The following is a 25052-nucleotide window of genomic DNA, read 5'->3' as shown; positions in this document are numbered from 1 at the left end:
AGAAAAACCTTTCAACTCCCCTCCCTGCTCTGACATCCCGGGGACCCAGCTGGGTGGCTGTGGAGACCGCGACGCTCTCACCTCCGCACGAGCTGAGCGGAGGGAAACTCCAGGGACCCAGAGCTGGGTTTAGCCACGGTGAGGCTGGGCAAGAGCCACGGCTTTGTTTCGATTTTACAAGACCCGGCTTTTTAGCAAGACATGAGAGAATCAGTATTTTCCTGATGGAAGACGATAAAAGGGAGGAACAAAAATTGCATATATACGCCAGCTACTGCACAAAATAGCAGATAAAAGAGTTATGATGCACGTATCAGGCTCAAACTCATTTCACAAAGACATGCCTGCAATGGTTAGGAAGCCGTACCAATAGGAAAGTGCATCTGCTTTGCTGGAGTTCATGCTTTTGAGTCCACTAAATCTATAAACATGCAGGATACCGAGCTGCCATGTCCCAGCTCGTGCCCTCACACGGACCTTCAGCAGCAGCAGATGAAGCATCTTCCTATTTCTGTGTCCACCGTCAGTGGTGGCAGCAAGGGCCAGTCTGCACATCTGCAAAACGGGGGAGTGCTTCCACTAAAATGGAAAATATGCACGGTATCACTTGACATTTTCTATATATACAAGTTTATATAATTATGACAAATAGCGGATTTCAATTGCAGCAACTTTCCTGTAAGTAAAAGCTGGAAGTTTCTAAGAACTATTCTGACTAATGTGGTGCAGCTCTTGGCTGTGCTATGGCTGGAAAATAAAAAAGCTCTTCATCAAATGGTTGCAACCGTGATTGAAGATGATAAACACAAAAAAAACCTCAAGCTAAGGGAATTTGAGGCTGGGAGGGAGCGCAGGAGGTGCCGACTCCCATGCTTGCTGCCATTTCTAACGCTGATGGCCAGGAGCCAGGCGCTGCATCTCCTCCGCGCAGCGCTGCGGGGACGGGGAGCAAAGGTCCCCAAACCTCCCATGGAGGCTGGCACCGCTCGCCCGGCCCCACGCTGCTCAGCAGCTCCCATGGCGTACCCTGGCTGCTCCTGGTGTCCTCCCCAGGCGATTTCGGATGGAGGTACCCACACATTCCCTTCCCCAAATACCTCTCCTGGCTGCAGGGGCGGGTTGCGCAGCCAGTCTCGGGCGCGAGGCAGTCGGTCGGTACGGGAAGAGCAGCACCTCCTCTCCTCCATGACGGTAAAAAAGTCAGAAAACAGCCAGATGGGGATCATTGTTGTGTACAGCTTAGAACGGCGTTCTAGACCAAATCATAGGTGGCATTTTATTTCAGCACAGGCCACTCTCTCTTACAGCCAAGCCCAGGAAAGCGCTGTGCCCCCGGCAGTGCCACGGCAAAGGGGGAAGGTGGGCGCAGCCCCGCAGCCACCTCGCAGGCTGCGGTTTCTCAGAACAGACACGGTTTAATTGGCCTTAGTTCTAGGCCTAGCACTATACAATCATTCCCCAGGGAACAAATGTAATCTTTATTCAATACAAGTGTGTTCTGGGCCTCAACATAAAAAGGAAATTCCCCTTGAAGTGGAACGCAAGCTGAATCCACATCTGCAAAATCTAATCAAAGGATGAAACACACCCTTTTAACTTCAGAAAGAATGCGATACATGAAATATATGATGGGTCTGGAGTCAGCCTGTGAGACGGGGCAGATGGGATGACTCCAGGAAAGAACAGATATTTAGAGAAGATCTCAAAGGATTATCCTCTCTTCAGATGTATAATCAGCATGTTGCATTCTCCTACCATCCACTTCAACCCCTCCCCATGAGGATACCTGTTCCTGGCAGGTCCAATGCAGAGCCAGACCCCGGCCGCAGGGAGGACAACCGTAGAGCCAACTTCAGGCCAATATTGCATGTGTTAAAAAAAAAAAAAAATCATTGAGCAATTCATTGAGAATTTAGCTGCTGGCAGTTTTGTCTGTCCTTTCCCCAAATAAATGGTATAAAGGAAATTCATGTGTGCAGAAGGCAGCAGCCGAAGAACTAGGAAACACACGAGCTATTCATTTCATGGTAGATATTCTTTTGATAGAAACCAGACACTTGTGCCCCTTCACAAGCAGCCAAAGACCAACCGTACCCACACCTGGACCTGGCGCTCATCGCACAACGTAGTGGCGGCACACTTACATCCGTAAGTATGTACAACGTACAGAAAAACAACTTGCAGAAATTATTATTTTACAACTTGCAGAATTATCCTACAGATCCCTTTAGCAGTCATTTTCCTGCGGTCACCACACTGAGTGAGGTCCGACAGACCTCACTCCAGTGGTCACCTTGGAAAGGGGGGAAATAAGTACCTAGAATTATGACAATGACAAGCTGTAATTAAGATCGCTAAGTAGTAAAATGGGATTTTTTTCCCCAGATCTCCTGTAAGTTAAAGAACAGCTTGGTCTCAACATAATTTAAAAAATAAGCATTCACCTGCTACTAATTCCCTCCTTGGTTGCAAACAGCATTATTTGTTTGTATGACAGAGAAAGAAGCTATTTACATAGCACAAATGAAAGCATAGAGCAGCAGAAGAGGACATGTAAGTTAATGACGAAAGAAGCATTGAGTAGTCTGCATTTGAAAGGGTAGCTTCTTCCAGAAGCTTTCTTTTCTCTCAGGAAAAAGTATGTATCTGAGAGACCTCCTGTGGATGGGCTTTTATGAGCTGCTGGCCTGGTAACCCACATTTTGGAGGAACAAGAAAAACTAAACCAAACCCAAAAATGTTGCACACAACACCCAGCAGCCTTCCTGCCCCACCAGAGCTGCAGAGAGTGTCCTGCCTGGCCTGGGGAGGATGGCGGCTCGGCAGGGCCGACTGGGCCAGCACAACAGCAGATCTCCAGAGGATCACCCTCACGAGTGGCCCACGCAAAGGCAGCGGCCATGGTGAATGGAGCGCTCACGTTGGTGTGCTAGACCTGGGAAAGCCTCAGCAGAAGGGAGGGTACCCTGACTGTAAAGCTGTTTTATGTAGCAACACTTAAAGCTTGTTGACTTGATCGCAAGAAGAGAAATGCTTCCCGAGCTGGGGAAGGCTGGAAGGGGCCAACTTGGCCCCCAGTCAGCCAAAATGAGCCACACTGAGGCCACAGATCATACAGGACAGCAGGACCCAGCCCCTCACCGCGGCCAATTCCTGCCTCAGGACTCCTTTGTGTCAACTGCTTGTCCCTGCCACCGCCCTGACCTGCGGTTCAGCCCCTCCGGGCTCGGCTCTCCCCTCTCCGCCCAGCCACGAACCAAACGCAGGCATTACTTCAGTGTGGCAGCTCCTGTATTCAACATTGCAGTGAAATCTTATTTTGACATTTGTGATCTAATTTGGAAACGTTGATCAAGGATATTCCGATGAATAAAGAATAATGGAAAAATTACTTCTGGTTTCCGATCTCCTGGGAAGGGGAAAAATGCAAGCTGCTCACCTTCTATCGCTTCACTCCACGCAAGCGGGGAGCGGGGGCTTTCCAGCCTGTCACGACCACCTAAGGCTGCGTACGGTCCCTGGGGCATTCGCAGCTCCTCCTCAACTCCTCGCAGGTGCAGACACATCTTTCTGCTCAGTTCATCCTGTCTAAAACTGCCCATATTCATCACTCATTACATCCGTGCTAGTGAAGACAATACAAAACTATCTGGACTGGGAACATAGAAGTTAAATCAGATATTTAGTCCAAAAATGTTGTAACCACAAACATGAAAATTTAGGAGAGGTTAACACGGAAGAGAAGATGGTTTTCACTAGAGCAGGGAGTTACTAGCTCACACAATACAACCAGCTTTTCAAAAAATAACAAGAGCTCCTCATTTTTACACCACCTACCAGCCTACATCCCCATGAGCATCTTACTCATCTTGCATGTGCTTTTATGATATACTTGGCAATGCAGATAAGCAAATGAGGTGTTTGTTCGATATACATACCTTCATCTCTGTTTTCCCAGGATTTAATCATTCTAGATAATCAAGACTATTCTGTTTGCGTGTCGCTATACAGAATTGTTTGCTGCTCAGAAGGCACAGTGCCTAGACAAGTTGACAGGATTATCTTTGTACTCAGTACTTCACACCGAAATGCTGTAGAGAGCAGAGTCTTAACTTTAATTACCACACAGGGAAGTCTCTGCCCATTTAAAGCTCTGCCTGAGCTCAGACGCTGTGCTGGGCCATGCAAGGCAGGCAGGGCTCTGCAGCTATCTGTAAGCTGAGGCACACAGGCACCCTCCGTGCTGGTTCCCCTCTCCGGGTAAGCAGACCCATGCACGGTGCCGCCGGCTCAGTGTGCCCGCACCGCTACTGCTGCTGCGCCAAGCACAGCCCCGCCACTTCTGACCTGCAGTTAATCTGGAGCTTGTCAAAGTTTTTAAAGCAGTGGTCATAGTTACATATGCAAAAACTTACTTGCTGAAGTCTTTCCACAGAAATTAACCCTGATGTGCTGCTTATGCTTGGAGTTGAAAACAGATCCAGACTGTACAGGAACAATATTTATCCTGTAGAAGTTAATAAAAAGCTGCCTGCGATGTTTCACTTACCCGCGCGGCAGGCTCACCAAGACTGACTCAGAATAACCACTCTGAGGGCTAGATCAAATACACTCGTTTCCATCTCGCACTCAGCCCCTGCTCCGGCCGTGCAGCACCCCGAGGGCTCGACTCTCCTACAGCAAGAGCAGACGACAGTTATCCCTGCTCGGGGACCACCGGGGCTCACGGCAACCAGCAGCCAGCTCCAGCCCCCTCGTCTCAGCTCCAACCCCCTCTTCTCACTTGCACACGTGATCGGCGGTTCCGTACCATAATCTAAGGCAGCTTTTAGTCAGCTGGTGAGTGAAAGTCACCAAACTTGCATTTCGTGTCAGCTCTCAATCTGAGAAAGAAAGAAAACAAAAAGACACCCCAGAAAGTCGAATTTTCATTTAGTTTGGGAAAGCTAAATGTCTTTACCAAGATCTGTGCAGTCAGTCTTGAAACAAATTACCTGTAGTACTTGCACCTCTTTGGCGGTTCGTCAGCACAGATATTTAGACGAGCTGTGGGGACGCTGGCGGGAGGGCTGAGGTCTGCTCAGAGATGGCACCTTGCGGGGCGCTTCAGGCAGCCCCCACCACACCCCCCAAGCGCCCTGAGGTGCCTGAATATTCCTTGCCTGCATATTGCAATTTGCGTAAGTTGTTGTACGTTAGAATTTGTATCTTTTTTTCTTGACAAAAGTAAAAAAACCATCTTCCTACAGGAAAATTTAAACAAATCCAGGGTCATTATATCACCTGATTTTGAATGCAAGTAGTATACGCAAATGTCAAAACAAGTAAGGCATCAGGGAAATTCAAAGCATATTTTAATTAAAATGATTCCCATTCCAAACATAAACCAAATCATTACCACAATTAACATTACATGATTTTTTTTTAAAAAGGGAAAGAATCCTCTTCAGAAAGTTACTATTTTTTAGCAGGTACTGGATTTCGCTTCATTTTCAATACTCCATAAAATATCAACAGATGAAAAAAGCATTTAACCACATTTCCAACCTAATTAAAAGCAATTAAAATCTAAGTTAAATCAACCGTTTTTAAGTTGGACTGTTGGATTAGAAGAGATGAGAAAAATTAACTGTGCAACCCGAAGAGCAGTAACAGAAACCAACCCTTTTGACCTAACACCCTTGCAGCACTAGCATGACAAATGAGAAACGCTAATCTCCACAGAGAGAACGGGGATAATATTCCTGAGTGTGCATCAGGGCTGCTCTCAAACACAACTTACTGACTCCATGAATTCCAAAGCCAAAGGATTACAATACAACAGAAACAGACCCACAAGACAGCACAGGCTGTGTGCCACAGTGCACAGTCCACGTACAGCCAGACATCAGCAGAATAAACGTAACAGCACAAAGTGAGAACTCCCCGGGAATCCAGCGTTGGATTGAACAGACTTCAATTCTCAAAGGCAAATCAAAGGAAAAATCATTAGCCATTTGGCTTTCCGTGTCATCTTCTTTAGGCATTTCAACATTCAATTCCAAGCTCCGGTTTTAAACGTCAAGCCTTACGGTCTGCAAACTGCAACGAGAAGGAAAAATGAGAGATAATTATGCTATGCACCTATATTAACCATGCACCTTTTTTCTCTTCATAAACCAGATACATTTTAGGATTAGATTATCTTCATGCTCTGTGCTGGCATATAGAAACACATGCAGTTACTGTGGCTAATTTTCCCTATCATCAAACAAAAGAGAAAGAAAAATAGAGCGACAAAAAAATTCCTGTCCACACGGTACATCAAGCTACTATACCTCTGCTACAATTGCTGCAGGACTCAAATTTATACTTTGCCCACCAATACCACCATGTTCTCTCACACAGACAAAACTCTGTGTTACAAAACATCTTTATTTTTTAATTCTTTTTTGTGATGCAGGTGCCTGCAGGGACGCAGAGGTGGCAGAAGAGAACAAGGTAGTGCTGAATGTAGTTCTACCTCAGCCACTGAGTTGAAGCTGACTCAAGGTCCACCAAAGACTGTGAACTCTGTCCTCGGCATTGCAAGGACTACTGAGGAGTCACCAAATCTGCAGAATTCCCACTCAAAGAAAACAAACGGACAAACCAATGAGAGTTATGGTGCTCCTGCAGGATGAAAGCACAAGCTGGGCGAAAGGAAGAAGGAAACTCATGCTTTTTTAGTAGGGTTATTTATGAAACGTTCTTCAATACTTGCTGGAAGCCCCTCTTAAGTATGTGCCTTGCTGCAGTCCTTGGTTTGCCTCCTCTTTGACCTCCCTGCCCACCCCATGGCATGGCAGAGAGCATGCTGCCCGGATGAAATGTTTTCACTGCCTGGTAGCAACATGCCTAATACCTACATTTGCCTGTGTGGGAGTAACATGTGATCAAGTGGATACAAACAGACTAGGAGTACATTTAGATTTTTTAAGTCAAAGTTTTTGACCTTCCAGAGTGAAGTTCTACGTCAGGCAAACAAGATACTTGGGAACAGAACCTAAAGTTGTAAAGACAGAATAACAAATTTTATGGGTGGGATTGTGTGACAGTAGTTGGCAGCCCCTGAGAACAAAAACTAAGCTTGCAACAAGAACCAAAGATCTAGTGCGCATCTTTGAGCAATGGATATCCCGAAATCTCCAACAGCATTTGAAAGGACTGGCTGGTGCTTTGCTTGCAGCCATCCCACACCTCTGGGCTCTGTTTGTTGCCCACCAGGATCGGGAGGAAATTCTCCTTCCTCTCCCCAACACATAATTATGCTTATGAAAGTTGGAAGGATTCAAGTCTTCCATTGAAACTCTGGAGAACAGACAAAATTAGAGGTTGAGGCAGAGTGCCGGCGTAGGCTTAAGGCATCTGGTTCACATGCCTTGCTCGCACATTCAGATCTAAAGCTGCCATAAGACTTCACATCAAGAGGAATTCTGCATACCTGAAGGTCAGGGACCTCTTCTGGGAAAAAGAAAGGGCCTTTCACAGGACACGATCCGCTTCCTAGGATCATCTGGGAAACTCACCTAACAGGTTATCTGCAGTTGCAGAAACCAAAGACATCAGCAACGCCCTTGATAAGTCACAGCGTGACAGATACAAAGTACAGTACGACATCAGAGCATATTCTGCAATGAAATACTGGTACATCAAACTGCAAGTCTGCAGCTTCCAAAGGGGATCCATCAGACTGAGGTACCAGTTCAAAATCATGTGCCCACACTTCATATTTTTCAGCTATGACTAATTCTTTCCACTTAAAGAAAAAAAAAAGTTATTAAAAAAAAAAAAGCTTGCAAAAAAGCTCATCATTCTTTCAGTCACAGCATTAGCTGATCCAAAGCACAGCACAAAGCTGTGCAGGACCAGAAGACAATGCACATTTAAGCAGCCTCTCCCCTGCACATATGTATGTGTGTATATTCCTACACAAACACATACACCTCACACGTGTTAGCAAACCTGCCTTGAGAAGAAAAGACACAATATGGCACAACATAATTACCATGTGTAAAGAACAATTTTCGTCTGTTGTCTGAAATATAGAACCTCGGGTAGGGGAGTAGAACTAGTGCTTATAAAGGAAATGGCGTTACTCAAATATTGGACCTACTGTCTGGCATAGAAGCTCTTTTCTTGAAGCCCTTACTATGTTTCAACCCTCTCCAAAACTATGACATGACAAATCTGAAGCACACACAAAGCACTCTGATGCCTATATGAGAGTCTCCCCTCAGCCTGACTTCAGCAGCTATCCCCATCACTTGGGTGTCAGGGACACCCCGCCTGCTGTGTGTGAATCCGCATCAATTCAAATCGTGACAGGCAAGGACTGTAAACCTTGCTGCAAAGAGAAACCTAACAACGAAAGCTTTAAAACCGTACACACACTCTGCAAGGTACGCTTGTGAGTAGTTTAGAAATTAAGCGAGGGAATAATTACCAGCAGACAGCTTAGTGAGCAAGGCAGAAGACTAGAGGGGCAGTTATTTTCAGACTGACAGCACTAAGGTAACAACCCACTTACCGCAGCTTTCAGAGCTTGGTCTAGGTCTTCCAGTAAATCTTCTTCATCTTCCAAACCAACTGACAGGCGAACTAATGTATCACTGATTCCAAGAGCTTCTCTATCTTCTTTAGGCACCGAAGAGTGAGTCATGATGGCCCTGGAGGAAAAAAATAGCCTTTTTTCTAAGAACTGCTTACTTTTATCAGTAAAGACCAAATTAAGTTAGCTTCCTGCCAGCATCCCCTCAAATTCCATAAAGACTTTATACCTTTTGTGTACCACCTGCTGGTTAACCCACAAGACAGAAAGAGATCCTAACATCAGTTACTGTAAATTAGGCAAACTGCAGAGAAGTCAGTGACTTGTATCTCCCAGTGTTTCAATACAGTATTTCGAAGCTACAAATTATGAATAAAAAGTGGATACTTAATCTGGAAATTAAAAAGGAGGGGAAAAAAAAAATCCTATTCTTCCTTCCAGATATTTTTTTTTTTTTCCTTCTGAAAAATAGTATCTAAAAGCTCTACTTTAAGCATGTGGAGAAACAGCTATAGTATACAATCTCCAGTTAAAAAAAAAAAATCTGGAGATTTTATAACTTGTTTTCTCAGATCACTTGTCAAACTGTACCACTTACATTGAAGAGTTTGTTCTCTCCAGCTATGGAGGATATAGGTGAGAAGCTATTTCCCCCATACGCTCAGTCACTGAAATCTGCCAGTTAGCAATTACCTTTCAGCTGCTTGAGTATTTTAGGATCTGCTGTTATTCTAAAATGAGCAACTGAAATGATTTAGCATGTAAGTTTAGCCATAACTTTTCAAGTATCGTTTTGAAAAGCAAATTGGATTTAAGTAAAATAATCTAATTGCATAAAAATATTATTTTTAGCCTTTCAACCTAGAGAGGGGCACCTAGTATTACTAAAATCCCCACAGAATTTACCTGACATGGAGACAGATGAAGTTCGGTGTAGCATACTGAACATGCCCTCTTGTGTAAGCAGGCAGAATGGCAGACCTCTTTCCTCAACAGTGTGGCCAAATCTGCTCAATGCTACTTATTCGAACATGTGCTGATTTCTTGGATTTGTTATCATAGCAACAAATTGCAGCTGAGTCTCACAATTAAAACAAGGAAGCGTGGAAATTCTTTCCTCACTGCGTTCTTATATTCAGAGAAGCCACACTCACTTCTGGAGTAGCCACTGGTTTTTGTTCTGTACAACACACTACCCTTGAATCTCAATTACATGCAAAACATCTTAGCTTTGTGTACTAGAAAATTTTAGAACTCCCAGCAAAATAGAGCAGAAACTTTTTTGTTACTCTGCAGCTTTTTTAGACTTTTAAGATGAAGCACGACTTACGGATGCTCCGCTAGGCTTTCATATCCTCCCAGACTCTCAGCCAGTGCAAAAACCTAGAGGAAAAATTAAACAAAGTTAACATAAAAAGTGTAAGTTTATGAATGCTTAGAAAGAGACAGGTAGTGAAAAAGGAATGGTTTAGCAGTGGGGTTTTTTGTTCCTCAGTTTGTCTACAATAACTTTTATATTATGAAAGGTATTCACTGTAATTAGGGGGGAAAAAGTGTACATTCAGCAGGTAAAAGCTATTACGATTTACAGTAGACTTGCCCTAAAAAGGCTCTAAAGAGACACTAATGCAAAACCAAAATAAGTCAGGAGTAGATCCTATATAATGCAATGCATGGGCAGCGATGGAGGAAGAGCAGAAGGGAAAATGCACAACACAAGGGAGCAGGTTCTGCCTGGGCACGACCAGAGTTTTCATTCTGTGCAGAGGCAGGATAGAGCAGCCTGCCCGAACAAAATAAGAGTCAGATCTCAAAAATTTCAGTGAAGGTTGAAGTGATTCTATCCTATCCTTACATATTCTTCTTTCGGTATCACTCATCAATGTTCACGTTCAACATCTATGCTTTTCAGGCTGACAAATAGCAGACTTGATGGGGAAAAAACCCAAACATTTAAGATTCTTCCCATAAGGCTGAACAGATTTTTTCACTCACTGTTTGGGTCTGATGGTTAGTTTAACAGTTAGAAAATCAGCCTAAATTTCTCAGTGCCTAACAGGACTAGTGTTTGTGAAATGCTTGCTGTACATTAAGGGGGTTTTTAGCACTGATCTTTGAATTATGGGCATATATTCCTGGATGACAAAAAGATTCTCTAGCGATCCAGCTGCACTCAAACACTGATTCACAATTTGTCAGCTGTGAATTCATTTACTACCTTCAACATTGCTCTGCAGCCCCATTTGCTCATATTGACTTTTTTCCTTTAAAAAACCCCCACACCAAGCAACTGAACTTATCAACCAGAGAATCCTCTTCTCAGCGTGGTTTAAGGAAATGGCTTTACTTTTGTACCGACCTGGTGACAAACTGATGGGTATCCAACTCAAAGGGCTGAAGTGAATATACTCATAAGGGACTACTTCTGGAACATACTCCCTTTTGCTTTTTGTCAAAGCTGGTAGATCTCCTGTGCCAGGATTAAATGCTCTCTCTCATGTAAAGGATATTTTGTGGGAAAATCATATTTTTAGTAAATTCATTTTCAGTTGATGACATTAGCTGGCAAGTAAGAAAGATCGGGAGAAGGAAGTTCTAATTTACCTTTGTCAATTATTACTGATTTATTCTTCCAAGAGCAAAACAGCAAAAACACAAGAGCAGGATGCAAATTAACCAGAGATCAAGACTAGAGAACACATTAAAGAGCACAGGCAGAATTAATACATTGCAAAGACAAAAGAAAAAGGCTATGGTTTCAGTAAAATAAACAAACAACTATTCTCCAAACTGAGGGACTCCCTCTTTGCTTCATGATTGAGGTCATTTCTCAATGGGTTTTTCTCCTGATGAGTACTTTGAGATATTACAACAGTATTACACCAGCCACAGCTTCTCTGCTTTCAACTACTACAGGTATTTTTGCAAAAAGGCAGGTATGTAAGCCCTTTATTAGGAGCAATGCCTGGGCTAACCTGGATATACTACACCCTACTGTGTAAACAAATACTTCAAATGAGCTCAGGCATCTTCTTCTTCCCTCTCATTAGCCTCCCATTTACAAATAATCTATTACTTAGAGATGGTTACACCCAAAAGACTTTAGGAGCTTTGCAAGTACAGAGACAGACTCTCCCCGCCCCAAGCAAAAACACTTCCTTGCATTATCGCCCTCAGGAGGACAGGCTCAAGTCCCTCTAAGGTAGTGTGTATTTACTGTCATTTACCTTTAAACTCTTGAGAAAGGTAGTAGCATGTTCGAGATTTCCTTTAATGTAAAAGGTTATCATCCCAGGACAGCCAGTACACTGCCGCTTGATCAACTCATGCTGAGGGTGTGAAGGCAAGCCTGAAATTCGTAGAAGTTGTTTTAAGTTAATTACCATCACTTCAAAGGGTGAAGCAGCTCACCCTCAGCTATGTAGAAACAGCCCATTGCCAAGGTGGCCACCCAAGCCAGAGTCACCAAACACGAAGGGTGCACAAACAGCACGTAGTATTACAGTCCCCAAATCCAGCCTCATTCCAAGACGTTACCCGCCCTGAAGTCTTGCCAACCTACCTGGGAAAATTACTTTCTCCACCCGGGAATCTGACTCAAGAAATCGAGCAACAGTCAATGCGTTGCTGAAATGCTGTTTCATCCGGATTTGTAGTGTCTTCAAACCACGATTGCACAGGTAGCAGTCAAAGGGAGATGGAACAGCTCCAAGAGCTACAGAAATTGAAACAAAATTCCACATAAAACAAAGGGGTTTGGGTTGGTGTTTTTTTTAGTAAAACTAAATGCAGTCCTGATTTCCAAAATTTCTAAAGTTAGAACAAGACAAGTAGAAAGACATCTCATGCAATCAGTCTTCCTCATCTCACACACATGAGAAGCCAATTAATGAGCTGAATTAAGAAGCTGAAGACTCAAAGATTAAATTTATTAGACATAATATACCTTTACTCTCTTTGTTGTAGACAGAGGGCACACAGAAAGCTGTACAGAAATTTATTAATTACAACTGAAAGGCAGTAAAATTGTTAAAATCAACCTATATAAGAAAATTCTGCATTAGGCATATCCTCTGATGTGTGAACGAGTTTAAAAAAACCCCAGATGTACTTGACACGAGTTAGATGAAATTAAATAAAGGCATAATTTAAATGTTTGTATGCCTCTTCATATACGACGTCAAGTGAATATAGGAAATGATGGTGCTCCTTCTGCCATGGTCTTAGCTACGACCTATCGAGCGGCTTCGTAAGCAGTCATGCCTCCTGTAACTGCAGGTGCTGCGCGTGGGAGACAGACCGCAGCCGCTCTGCATTGGGGGCTTTCAGGACGTGCCACAGCTCCCGCCTCTGCGTGCGACGCACAGAGCGCCGGCAGAGCTCTCCGTGCCACGCCAGCGCGTGGCTCCGGGAAGCGCAATCGAGAGGGGTTCCACGGCTCAGTGCTCCCTCGGGAGCAGCGGGGCACACGCTCCTCAGGGGAAAGCGGGGGCAGAGGGGAGTTACAGTCCTGCCTGCGCTCAAGCACCTGCCACCAGACAATTCGCCCCACTCTCCAGCCCCTGGTGAACAACTGTTGAACAACCCACGCTGCTCTCAGCATTTTTTGAGAAACAGTTAGGAAGTGGAGACCAGTGTCATTAACTTTATTTGAGCGAGAGAAGCCACAGAGGCATACCGAAAGCTATCACGCCTGCATGAGGCAACGCTAGGTACTGGTGAAAGGCAGGGAACAGAAATCAGGTTTCTTACATCTGTGTTACCGCTTTCCCTCCAGTCATTTACACTTCTGCACATTTAAATGCCAGAGCTATATCTTTAGATAGATTTCATAGTTGTGTGCATGCAACCTGCTTCCCATTACGAGCTGGTATATTTGAACACGATTCATTTCAAGGTATTTCCAACATTGACTACTTACAGTTTTGTAAGAATTTGAGCCTTTCGTAGAGATCATCACAGTTTACTGAAACAAGTCCCATCACAACATCACTATGCCCTAAAAATGCAAGGAGAAGACAAGAACAGAATCAGCCACTCCATCTGCTCCAGGGTTCTGCCACAACCCCCCCGTTTTCTCAGTCTTGGTGCTGACACAGTCCCGTTTTTGTGAGACACTGGGTTCCTTCTCACTGCTAAAGTTGTCCTTCCTGTGCAGCACATGAACCGTAAGGCAGATTTCAGCTGTTTCTGAAGCTCTGGTCAGCAGCGTGCTCTGCCGTGTGCTGCACGCATGCACCGCCGCTAGCTGCCAGAAAGCAGGACATTGTACAGCAATCAGGTGTGTCCTGCAGAGCAGCACCAGGCTGCTGTCCTAGCGAGAGCCAACGCCAGCCAGAAAACTTCCACTTCTACCCGCCCCACCAGGGACACGTGGTTACAACACAGCTACAGTCATGTTAGCTCCGAGTCTGGCCTGTTTGGGAAACAACACAATGAATGTGCTTTTAGATAGGCTCTAACATAGCCCTACAAAACCTCCTTTGAACCTTTATATAACTTTCAGCAGCTACCTTCTACCAAAGCCAGCTGCTTTGCTGTAGTCAAATTAAAGCCAACATAGCTATAAGCCTATTAAGTCTGTGTCTATTACCTGAAGTCAGGTCAATATTGCTTCTACAGGGGATAGTTTAGGAGCTACGAAGACTAATGGTCTATCCAAGGGTCCATCTCCTCTAATAGTCCATCTAAGAATTACTGGCAGGCACATTGGCTTTTGCGAACTGCCCGCAGCCAGAATGGCTTTTCAGTAGCCAGCCTGAGTTGTGTTGAACTCACATACTTACCATTCATGTATTTGGTTGCAGAATACATACAAATATCAGCCCCCAGAGATAAAGGACGCTGAAATGAAATGAAAATAATAGGTATGGTTAAAGCTTGTGTGCACTCTGGTTCATTTCAAGCTATCCAGGAAGACTGTGATCCAACATAGAAAGTAACAACAGGTGGAGAAATGAAAAAAAAAAACAACACAAAAACTTAACACAAAACTTAACACCTTAAACATGAAAGCCTGAGAATGAAGGTAGATAGAATATGTGACAAAACCAACAGTACAAAAAAGCACTCTGAATTCAAGATAAGCACAATAAAAAGAACCCACAATAAAATGTGATTTAAAAGCACTGGTCTAATTCCCACTGGCTTCAAGGAAAGGAGTGATTGAATACATCTAACATACAGCCTGTTCATATTTGTGAAAAAAATAGTTATATTGCTTAGCTGAGGCAGGGATAAGTAACGGTTATTTACTCTAAAGTATACTTCCTTAGAAAATTAAGACCTCAACACAGTTTGCAAAGCAAAAAAATGGCATTATTTTCTAGAGATCAGTATTGGTGACGCTGCACTGAAGGAACAACTGAAAACCTGAAAAAAGCGCAAAGGGTTTTGTTTGCCAGGTCTCTCTTCCCTAACCTCCCAGCTTTCTTCCCCGAAGCCTTTTTAAGGTGAGGCAAACTGATGGGCAAGAAGTAATGAACAATATTTTTTTTAATTCAGTCACTAAGTAAAGGACTTTGCACACAATATAAACATTTTATAAAGACTGAAAAGTATCCACATGTTAAAAGGTAACAAAGCAAAGAGATTTAGAATAAAAGACTGCTGCTGTCAGATTAATCACGGATGTCTATTCAAGGAACATGGATAATGTGCATTCCCAGTGTGCAGCCAGGAGAACGGTAGCATAACCACCTGTGTCTTTTACATTCAGGATTGCTATGTAAATCACTCTAAAATTGTGATCTTCTTAGTACAGTGTATCAGCAGCAGCCTGGAGGGGTTTAAAGACATTACCTATTATGCTTACTAGAATTAATCATTATAACTGACTTTCTCTTAGCACCAGGCCAATAAAAGATACATTAACTAGCCCATATATCCAGATGCTCACTTTTCTTCTTTCACACACGTCAAAAAACGCCACGATGTGGCGGTTCGGGACATGGTTTAGTGGGCATGGTGGTGTTGGGTTAACAGTTGGACTTGATGACCTTGAAGGTCCTTTCCAACCTTAATGGTTCTGTGATTCTGAAGTAATATACGTTGCAGGGGGGAAAAATCACCAAGCTTTTGGTATGTACAAGACAAACTCAAGTGCTGCCTTAGCTAAGCATTAACACTTTCTGTAAAGCTCTCTTAATTTATAAAGATGTCAGTCCCCTTAACAAAAACAAAGATGCCTTGCCTTTTGCCCTCATAAAAAAGTTTTACTTCAGACCTAAAATACAAGGGATTAGCTTGGTCTTCTGGGAAATATAGATGAATATTTCTAGCCCACATTAAGATGAACAAGACTCCAAAGTTTGTTATTCTGAAGCCTTTTTAGAACTTAAGAAATTGTCTTCACTTCATGTATTCTAGTTACAAAAGCAGAAGAGTTATGCCAGTTGTTCAAGATCAAAATTACAAACTTCTAAGCCAGACATTCACCAAAATATTGAAGAAAAAGGTAACTTGAATGTCTCAAGGAAAGATTTAACAAAGTTTGCTTGCTTTAACTTTTTCTTCCACTACCTTTTTTACAATACCAAGTGGTTCAGAACAGATCATAAACAGCATATACAAAAGAATTGGTATAAAAAGGCCAAAGTTAGAGAATAGGACACTTTCTAACAGGCCTGTTATGATTTCCATCAGTGAGAACTAAAAAACATGATTTTTGAATGACAGAGAAACCGTTCTCCCAATACTGACTCCCAGTTACCTGACTGTCTTGATTCACCATGTTTACTTGACTGCTGAGCTATATTGGTTTTGCTGGTATCATACTGGTATATGGCCAGCTATAAAATAGCCCGCATACCATCTTTAATAATATAAACAGCAGCAGTACATGGGTTGTATTTAGAAACAGAACAGGTAATTTTACAATGCATAGATCAAAACTACAGTTCCTTGGTGGTGCTTCCATTTTAAAAATATATCTTCAAATAGACTGAAATAATAGGGTAATTGTAACCAAAGTGCTTACCTGGAAATATGCAGACATAAAAGTGTTGTCTACCACTAGAAGAACATCTTTATGCTTATGTACTACATCTGCACAGGCCTGAATGTCAATGACCTTCAGTGTGGGGTTTGTGGGTGTTTCAATCCAAACGAGCTGCAGGAATTCAACACAAAACAGTATTTTAGAGATTTTACAATGCTGGTGATGATACATGTGTAAGTCATAAGTGGTTTTAAACGTTAAGTCGTTGAGCATCAGCTTCCCATGCAGGTTTGCAGAGTGGAAATAAGAAAGCGTCCCTGCTGAAGAAAGGCAAGGTTCTTGGGAGAGGCAATATTCTCCACAAAAACAACGGATATATGGGAAGAACATCAAAGCTTTTGAAAACCTAAGCGCAAATATCACATCTGAAGAAGGTCTGACACAGCCAGAGGAAAGCCTTTATACCCAAAGTTTGTAAGCCTTTTCCAGCTGAATTATCTGCCATTAGAGCTGGAGATTATCTGTTCCAGTCCCACGGAGCACTTCCTCCTCCTCCGACCTTGGTGTTCCCTCTGCTGTTTCTTACCTTTTCTCTCCTCCTCCTCTCTCTCTCTGGTGTTTTTTTCCTTTTTAAAAATCTTTTCAGCGAGGCAGCACAAATGTCACCAAGTGGACTGCCATGGGGATGTGTTGGAGCCTACCGTGCCCCGACCTCCCCCCAGAGAGGCTACCCCTGCAGCCCCCTCTGCCTGACACACACACACAATATATCAAGAGCAAGAATAACACTATTTAATGACATTAATCAAGTAAGTTCAGCATTTCCCTCTCCCCTACCTTGGTCTCTGGTGTAATTGCAGTTTCCAGGCATTCCTTTTTTGTGCAGTCAACAAAAACTACATTCAAACCCATTTTCATGGCTACTTTCCTGAAATATCTGTTTGTGCCTAAAAAAACCCCAAACAAAACAAAAAAAATCAGAGACACAAAATGAAACAACTTCCTTAAGATTCCTTCACTGATCTCCAATCTCCTGTATGCATCCACAGAAAGTCAGGAGGGTACAGTTTTATGCTGTATACCATAAATGGCACATTAGTGTTTTTATAGTTCTAAAAAGTTTAAAGATTGCTGTAGTTTTAAACATCATGTAAAAGTAATAATGCAAATAAGGAATCAGAGTGATTTATAAAGTACTTTCAATTAATAACTGTTTGGGTTTTTTTAAATCCAGAAAATTAACTAGATCCCTTTTATTTTGCCTGCTTCTAACTTTTCCTCCAGTCCTTTGCCATGCACAAACTAGTGGTACCACCCCACTTCTAATAACTTTTTTTCACCACATATTTTCAAACTATTTTTTCTGTTTAATAAGCTTAATTGAGAATCTAGGAGAAGAAGAATCCAGAGGAAGACTCCAGCTATTGTGTTTATTATCATTCCATTAAATATATATGTAATAAAGAACATAAAAAAGTGATTACTTCCTTCTTTTCTGTCTTTGAAGCCTTTTGTTTGAAAGGTTAAAAGAAGAAACCAGAAGCAAGCAGGTGATCACTAGATGTGCAACATACTGATCATCTGGCAACACTGTCTGGATTAAAAATTAATTTATTAGGTCTTTCTGCCAAGGTTATTCAACATTTACTCACTTACGCAGAACAGCATTTTGCCATATAGCCATGAAGTCATAGTACACGCAGCGTATGATTCTGTGTGGTGAACGCTACATCTAAATGATTTTTTTTTAAAGGAAACACTTTTTTTCTACAATAACCTATATATTATATTCTCTCTTGTGCTGTAAGAGGGGGAAATGTTCAACATAGGCTGTCAACTCTACAAATACAAACCACAGAAAAGTTGTTTTATAGTAGTCTTACGTATTTTTAATAACAGCACACTACAAAAAAACTTAGATGGAAATGAGAGGTTACACTGAAAGTAGCCCTTTTAAGAAGTAACAGCAATGGCTCAGAATTCAGAGATGTCAACTACCTCCAGCTCCTTCTCACACCTCCCAAAACTCAGCGTCTCAAACACATCCCAGGCAATATGCCTTCCAGCATTGCCTGAGAGCTTTTTGTTTTCTTTTACTGTTTTTCTGACAACTTTGAATACTGTGGACTCATTTGAGTTAGCAAGCGCAGTACTGCTTTCCTATCCAACCAGGCTTTTTACCAAAAACACGCTAAAGCTAGCGTACGCTGGAGGGAGCAGGGACACATGCCAGTACACGGTGACTCAAAGGTTGCTATTACAGGGCTTAAGCATGAAAGGCTGCACAAAGGCAAGCGTGGTGGCGGGGTAAACCCCGCATGGCAAAAAGGAGTCGGCACAGGCAACAGCAAGGAAGTGGCTGACAAAGGACCAGGGTGCAGCGCGCAAGTACGTGAGGAGGAACGACAACTAGGAACAGCCAGAAGAGCACAGCCTAGGAGAAAAGCAAGTAGGGACTTAGGGGACAAGGAGACCCTAATATCCGAGGGAGGAATGAAGGGGCTGAACACGTACTGGCCACCGCGGCCAGTGGCAGATCTGCAGCTGTACCATCTCATGGCGTGTGAACTCTGCTGAATAAGGCTGTCTGTGGAAAAGCTGGTCTCTTTACAACAAAAGTATGAAAAAAAATCAGGGAAGAAACAATGACATTCATCTCTGCGGAAGCCACCACAGGCTGAGGTTTTAATGAGCAGGTGAACTGGTTTTGTTTGCAAAATCTACCTATAGGCCTTTTCTGAAGTGAGGAACTGATAATATGCTTTGGCCAAAGGACTTTGATTTACCGATTTCTGTGGTGGGAGGGCCGTGAATTAAAGGAGCAGACTGTCAGTGGAGATTGCTGCTGTCTTCACTCAGCTTGACTCCAGATGTAGTTTGAAGAGCTATATGGCATGACAGAACTAAGACATTAAAAGCAAATATGTGTATTTATATTTGATGTGCACAAGCATAGAGAACTGACTGGTAAACAGTAATCACTCTTAGCGATGGGATAGGCGATTACTCTTGCTAAAAGGTTTTCCAGTTGTTTCTTGGGAAAATGCTACCTGTTGCTGGCCTCCTCTAATCTTCCTTTGAAAACAAAGCAGATTTGCTCTCTTTGTGCCAAGGCCTTGAAGCAGACAGAGGGAGACAACAAGCTTTGCTGATCAGTGAAACAGAAGAGTCGGGCACCAAGGACACCGATTATCACAGGGCATCCTGGCAGACTACTACTAGGGACCTTAGGGTGGCATCAACCTTTTGAAGGACTTCAGCGAGGTGGATGCACTCTGTTACTGGGGAGTTTCTTGGAAGAATAGATTAAAAAAAACCCATGCAAGATCAAAACCTAATAGTGCAAGTTATGTTTTCAGGGAAGATGACAGAACAGCTGTCTGAAATGGTCCAGACAAAATGCTGGTTGGTAAATGGTCAAACCAAGGAAAGGAACAGTAGAAATACCCAGTAGCTGGAAAACTGTGTTATGCTGGACTGCAAGAGGTCCTGCTCTGCAAACAAATCTGTGCATGGCTAGGATGTTGCTATTTTCCCCTCATTCAAGCATATATTACTAGTTAGCTGCATTTTTTAAACCGCCACATTGTGCCACAGAATCTTTCAGTGTTTGAATTTCTAACACCAAAATCAGATAGGAGTGTTCTGTGTTCTCATGAAGTGAAAAGGCTTTAGAGAAAAGTAAGGCCCAGCGTGGGAAATTCATAAAGTTCATGAGAATCACAATTAGGTACATTTAGTCATTTGCACAACGAAGATCAAAAACACACTTGTGCTTTACATACCTCCATAGACATCATCCATGCAGATAATCTTATCCCCTGCCTTTAACAGGTGAGTAATATTCAAAGTAGCAGCTAAGCCAGAAGCATAAGCTAAACCTAAAACATAAAAGAGTAAGTGTCAGACAGACTGTATTTTAATGTGATACAACCTTGTCAGACTTGCCTTCACTTTCCTCACTTTGCTTTTAAAAGGAACCTGTTCTGTCACTCTCACTTATGCTATCTCACCCTCCCGCCCCCCACTGCCATCAGAGCTGCTGCACAAGGATGGATTCAGTTTAGCTTAGGCACCAACTGCAGCGAGAGGAGGCAAAATCACTACAGAAAGTCCAACGACTGAGCTGGCCTTTCCTGAACGGTAAGTGTTGGACTCTTTTCACAGCACAAAGCAGCTCTTGCCCATAACCAGTATCAGCGGCTGTAAAAGCCTTGCTGTGATACAACTGCTGCTGACACCTCAGTGCCCTTGCTCCCCAAGTTATGCCTACTGAAGACACTGTCAGGAGACAGACAGGCTGACATCTTGCTTGAGGAACCTCTTAATTGCTTACAGTATTTAGCTCCATCTAGTGCTGCCACAGCCTTCTCCAGGCAATTCCGGCTAGGGTTTCCACTCCGGCTGTATTCATAACCCTATTGTGAAAGCAAGAGAAAAAATATAACTTGAGAGAGCACCAGGAAAAATTTGTACAATAATAGTCCTAGGTTCCCTAAAAAGTCCTCACACTCAACACTGAGGTTGCGCATCCACCTCCTCCAAGAACAGCAGGCTGGTTTTCTGGCTACGTCAAGCTGCTGTACACAACATCCGACTGGGCATCCCCAACCTGAAAATGGTTTCTAAGGGTGCACTGGGGGAAGTATTGTACTGCTAGCCACGCTCTCTTACTTTTTCCGTCTCTGGTCACTGTTGGAGAAAAGGCCTTGGGCTGACACAGTCCACTCATTCTTACGTTATCAGCCAGAATACGTCCCATCTCCATGACGCTCTGCTTGAAAGATGCTATAGGGCACTAGCCAGTGCCAATCTGTACCCATCAAAAGTTCTTGAAAGCTCAAACGTTTCCCTGGCATGCAATCAGGCCAAGTTCCACACTTCAGTGCAACAGCTTTTACGTGAATACTGAGAAAATTTAACAAGAAAAAAAGTACTCATGCATGCATGGATGCACTTGTGACAGAAAGAACCTGGCTAAGCATCCTGGTATTTGCGTACTTTCAGGATTTCTGTTTAATGACAACTTCATCATATTCAGGAATCTGGCAGACCCCTCTCACGGAGCTTCTGGCAAGAAGGTGGCCACTCTATCAGCAGTACGTGAATACGGCAGCACACGACTCCTTCTTCTGCGGTCTTCTTCAACACAGCTACCTACTTACAAGCATTCACAATTTTAGTCTGTGTGGATTTTGGGCGGAATCAAAGATCACAAGGCACATCCCTATTGTCCAGCCAGCACACTGCGATGTTCAGACCTCGGGATTGGAACAAATACTGATTTAGGAGTTGTGAATTTTGTGTTATTTCCCTCAGACACACACAGTAGCAATCAGAAACTTCATGACAGCTCAACGCAAACACATCCAGTACTTTCTACAATACATCCACTGATGAAATAGTCACTCGGTCTGGAAGGACAACCAATGCAGCCTCTTACACAATCTGTGTAAACGAGAAAAAGTATTCTGCCGGGGCCAGCGGCAAAGCAAAGCGCTGTTATCACGCAGTCTTCAAGAAGGTCTCCGGCCGCACGCCAGCCACCCGGCCAAGGCCCGGCCCCGAGCGCGGTTACCGGACTCCCGCGCCCGACCCCGGGCACGCTGCGAGGCTGCCGCGCCGGAGGGGCGCGGGCTGCCCCCTTCCTCCGGCCTCCACACCGAAAACCGCCCGACACGTGCCTTCCAGCTCTTCCAGCGGGAGAAAGATGCTTGGGGTTTTGCTTTGTTTTGTTTTCCGCAGGCGCTAGCACGAGGGAAAATACTTCCACGCGCTGCTAACCGGCAGCCCCCCTCCCCCTCTTCCCAGGGCCCGTCGTCTCCCCGGCCCTCCCCGGCCGGCCAGCAGCGCCCAAGGCAGCCCGCCGGGCCGGGCCGGGCCCCCGGCCGCGCACCCAGCCCCCCGCGCGGTTGGGTCGAGCCGACGGGGACAAGGCGGGCGCGGGGCTCCGCCGGCGGCCGCACTCACCGCGTGCTGCCCGGGGGCCGACTGCTTGAAGGTGGTGGAGAGGGAGATGGGCGGCACCACGGCGGCCGAGCGCCACTGCTCCGGCTCCTGCCCGGCGTGGATGGCCTGCGTGGCGAAGTGCGCAAACGGCGGCAAGAAGCCCCACTCCCCGCCGCGCTCCATGGCCGCGATCCGACTACCGCCGCCGCCGCCGGCACCTCGCACACCGCCGCTGCCGCCGCCCCGCCCCGAGGGGCCCGGCGCGGGCGGGGCCTTGCCGCCACCGCCCATTGGCTGGGGCGGGGCGGGGCGGGGCCCGGCAGCGCCCGCGCCGCAGGGCGGGGAGCGGCGGTGCCGCGGCGGCACCGCCTGCCCGCCGGGGGGCGCCGCCGGACCCCGGCAGCCGCGCACGACGGCGCGGGCGAGGACTCTCCTGCGCCCCCGCGCCTGCAAGAGGTAACGGCAGCGCTGGAACGGGCCGCGGGCAAGGCCGGGCGGTGAGACAGCGCGGCTGGGGCCCGGAGAGCGGCCGTTCCTGCCAGAAGAGGAGCGGCTGCCTGGCAGCCCGCGAGCCCCTGGCCGTGGCTGCAAGAGGAACGCCGAAGGCGGGAAGCCGTTCGGCCCCTAAGGGGAGCCGGCGAGGGGCGGGCGCCGTACCTGGCTGCAGGTGACTGGGGGTCCGGTGACCCCACCGAGCGGTCCCCGGGGAACGGCTTGCTCCTCTCCCTGCGCCCGAGGCCATCAGCCCCACACACGCAGGTGGGCCCTGCGAGGTCACACAACCTCAAACGAGATGCTTCTGGTTGGAGACGTTTACAGCTTCTCCTCTTGCGGTTCCGGCTGAACTTTTAATAATTTTCATATCACTTGTGGGAAAATTTAGAGCACAACTGGATCTAAGTGGAAGAAATACATTGATTATTGTCAAGTCCGTTTTTCAGCCTCAGTAGAAAGCTGAAATTTAGGATGGAGGAATTTAATCCTCTGGTGACGAATCTGTTTTCTGTAGGCCTGTGGGAAATGCCTACGTAAATCCCACAGGCAAAGCTTTGCTTTGAGCCCGCCATACTGCCAGGACACCAAGTCACAAAGTCTCAGGTAGCCAGCAAATCTCAGGCAGTATCATAAAGGGTTGCTTTCTTTTTATAATAATTTGACAGTCATGCTGAGACAAAGGAGAAGACGGAATTATTCCTTGTACAAAATTTCTTCTTCTACCTCCAGTTTCATGTTATGGTTGTCTGTGTAGCCCATGATAGTCTTTTGTGGCTATTTCTGTAGGAGGTCATCCTGTCAGTAAGCAAGTACACAGGTTGTTGGTGCTATTGCTCCTTTCGTGGACACATCCTCACCTTAATATCCCCAGAATGGGCTGCTGAAGCACTTCACTGAGTAAGTACGAAAAGAAACTGTGCAGATGCTAGTCCCATGGATTAGTCTGAGAAACCTGAGTAAATAGATTATGTTGGTTTCTTTGTAATAAGGAGATGCAAAAAACTCTGAAGTGCTTCGGGGCAGCAGCATCTGAAAAGAGAATTAATACTTCCACTTGAATGGAAGCTACAATGTCTTAAAATTTCTTACCTACTTTTTCCTGTTAAATTTCATTTCCTTAAATGTTCTCTGTCACTTAGAAAAATGTATTGCTGTCTAGCATCTCTCAAGCCAGTCACTGAATGCCCAGGAGAAGCAGAAGTTAATTTCTCCAGAGTGGGCAAATTCCATTTGCTGTCCTCCAGGACCTCATTTATTTTTGTTTTGCATTGTGGAAGTAAGGAAAAAGGCAACCGAAGAGCATTTCTCTATATTTGGGTGCTTTCAGTATTCTGTTGGGTACTCTTCATAAGTTTAAATGTTACTGTTAGACTTGCAGCTAGAATAAATGCAGATGCACACTTACAGTATATAATTTTCATTTACTGCCTACCTTTGGGTTTTCTACAAATTTAGTCTTTTATTCCTCTCTATTTTTTGACCTATTCATTTATATACTAAAAAAGTCGGCATCCTTCCTGGAGGAATACACCTATGAGAAATTACTCCTCCATTTTTATTTCCTACTTGAGGAATTGTGAAGTTTCTGTAGACTCGCAGCCCAGAAACTGTAGAAAATGCAGTTCCACATTGCCACAACATCTGATCCTGCTACTTTTATCTAAATTGCCTAGTGCTTGGAAGAGAGCAATTTAAGCAATTTCAGAAGATGGAGAATATAAACAAGACAAAGTTCTATTGTAGATGGTAAAAAAATTTCAAACATTCTCAAGAATTTTTTAGGTGTGTAATAATTACACAGTACAGTCCTAACACAGGAGGACATCTGGATTTTCTACAAACCTTAGTTTTCACAGAGCAGTTCCCATTAGTAATGCATTCATTGTATTTCTGGATTGAATAAGGGACTCCACAATAAGCTGGTAAACAGTGACTTCATGCTTCTGCCTTCTCTTAGCTGGCCTCCAGTAATTAAACATGCAACGTGAAGCTTCCAACATCAGCTAAAACGTGAGCTAGTACATCTCCTCCACAAGACTAGCTATGCACTGCACATCTTTCCAGCACGGCACCGGGACAAAGTGCAGCACTGGAGAATGG

The 25052-nt window shown here is 44.5% G+C and overlaps 1 protein-coding gene across 1 annotated transcript in view; it reads right to left on the bottom strand.

Annotated features, from left to right (window-relative positions):
• Window positions 1-22748, bottom strand: part of CTH (cystathionine gamma-lyase) — a gene marked incomplete at both ends in the record, with an annotated part of 59325 nt that extends 36577 nt beyond the window's left edge. Inside the window, 11 exons of the mRNA XM_082003093.1 lie at window positions 8549-8687; window positions 9900-9952; window positions 11797-11918; window positions 12132-12284; window positions 13491-13568; window positions 14356-14413; window positions 16548-16679; window positions 17346-17455; window positions 20294-20389; window positions 20845-20926; window positions 22479-22748. Coding sequence (XP_081859219.1) covers window positions 8549-8687; window positions 9900-9952; window positions 11797-11918; window positions 12132-12284; window positions 13491-13568; window positions 14356-14413; window positions 16548-16679; window positions 17346-17455; window positions 20294-20389; window positions 20845-20926; window positions 22479-22748 — 1293 coding nt within the window. The remainder of the gene's footprint in view (window positions 1-8548; window positions 8688-9899; window positions 9953-11796; window positions 11919-12131; window positions 12285-13490; window positions 13569-14355; window positions 14414-16547; window positions 16680-17345; window positions 17456-20293; window positions 20390-20844; window positions 20927-22478) is intronic.
• Between the last annotated feature and the right edge of the window lie 2304 nt (window positions 22749-25052).

This window comes from Phaethon aethereus (assembly GCF_964289735.1).
Source record: "Phaethon aethereus genome assembly, chromosome: 8".
NCBI classification, from domain to species: domain Eukaryota; kingdom Metazoa; phylum Chordata; class Aves; order Phaethontiformes; family Phaethontidae; genus Phaethon; species Phaethon aethereus.
This window is presented reverse-complemented; position numbering and strand designations above follow the sequence as displayed.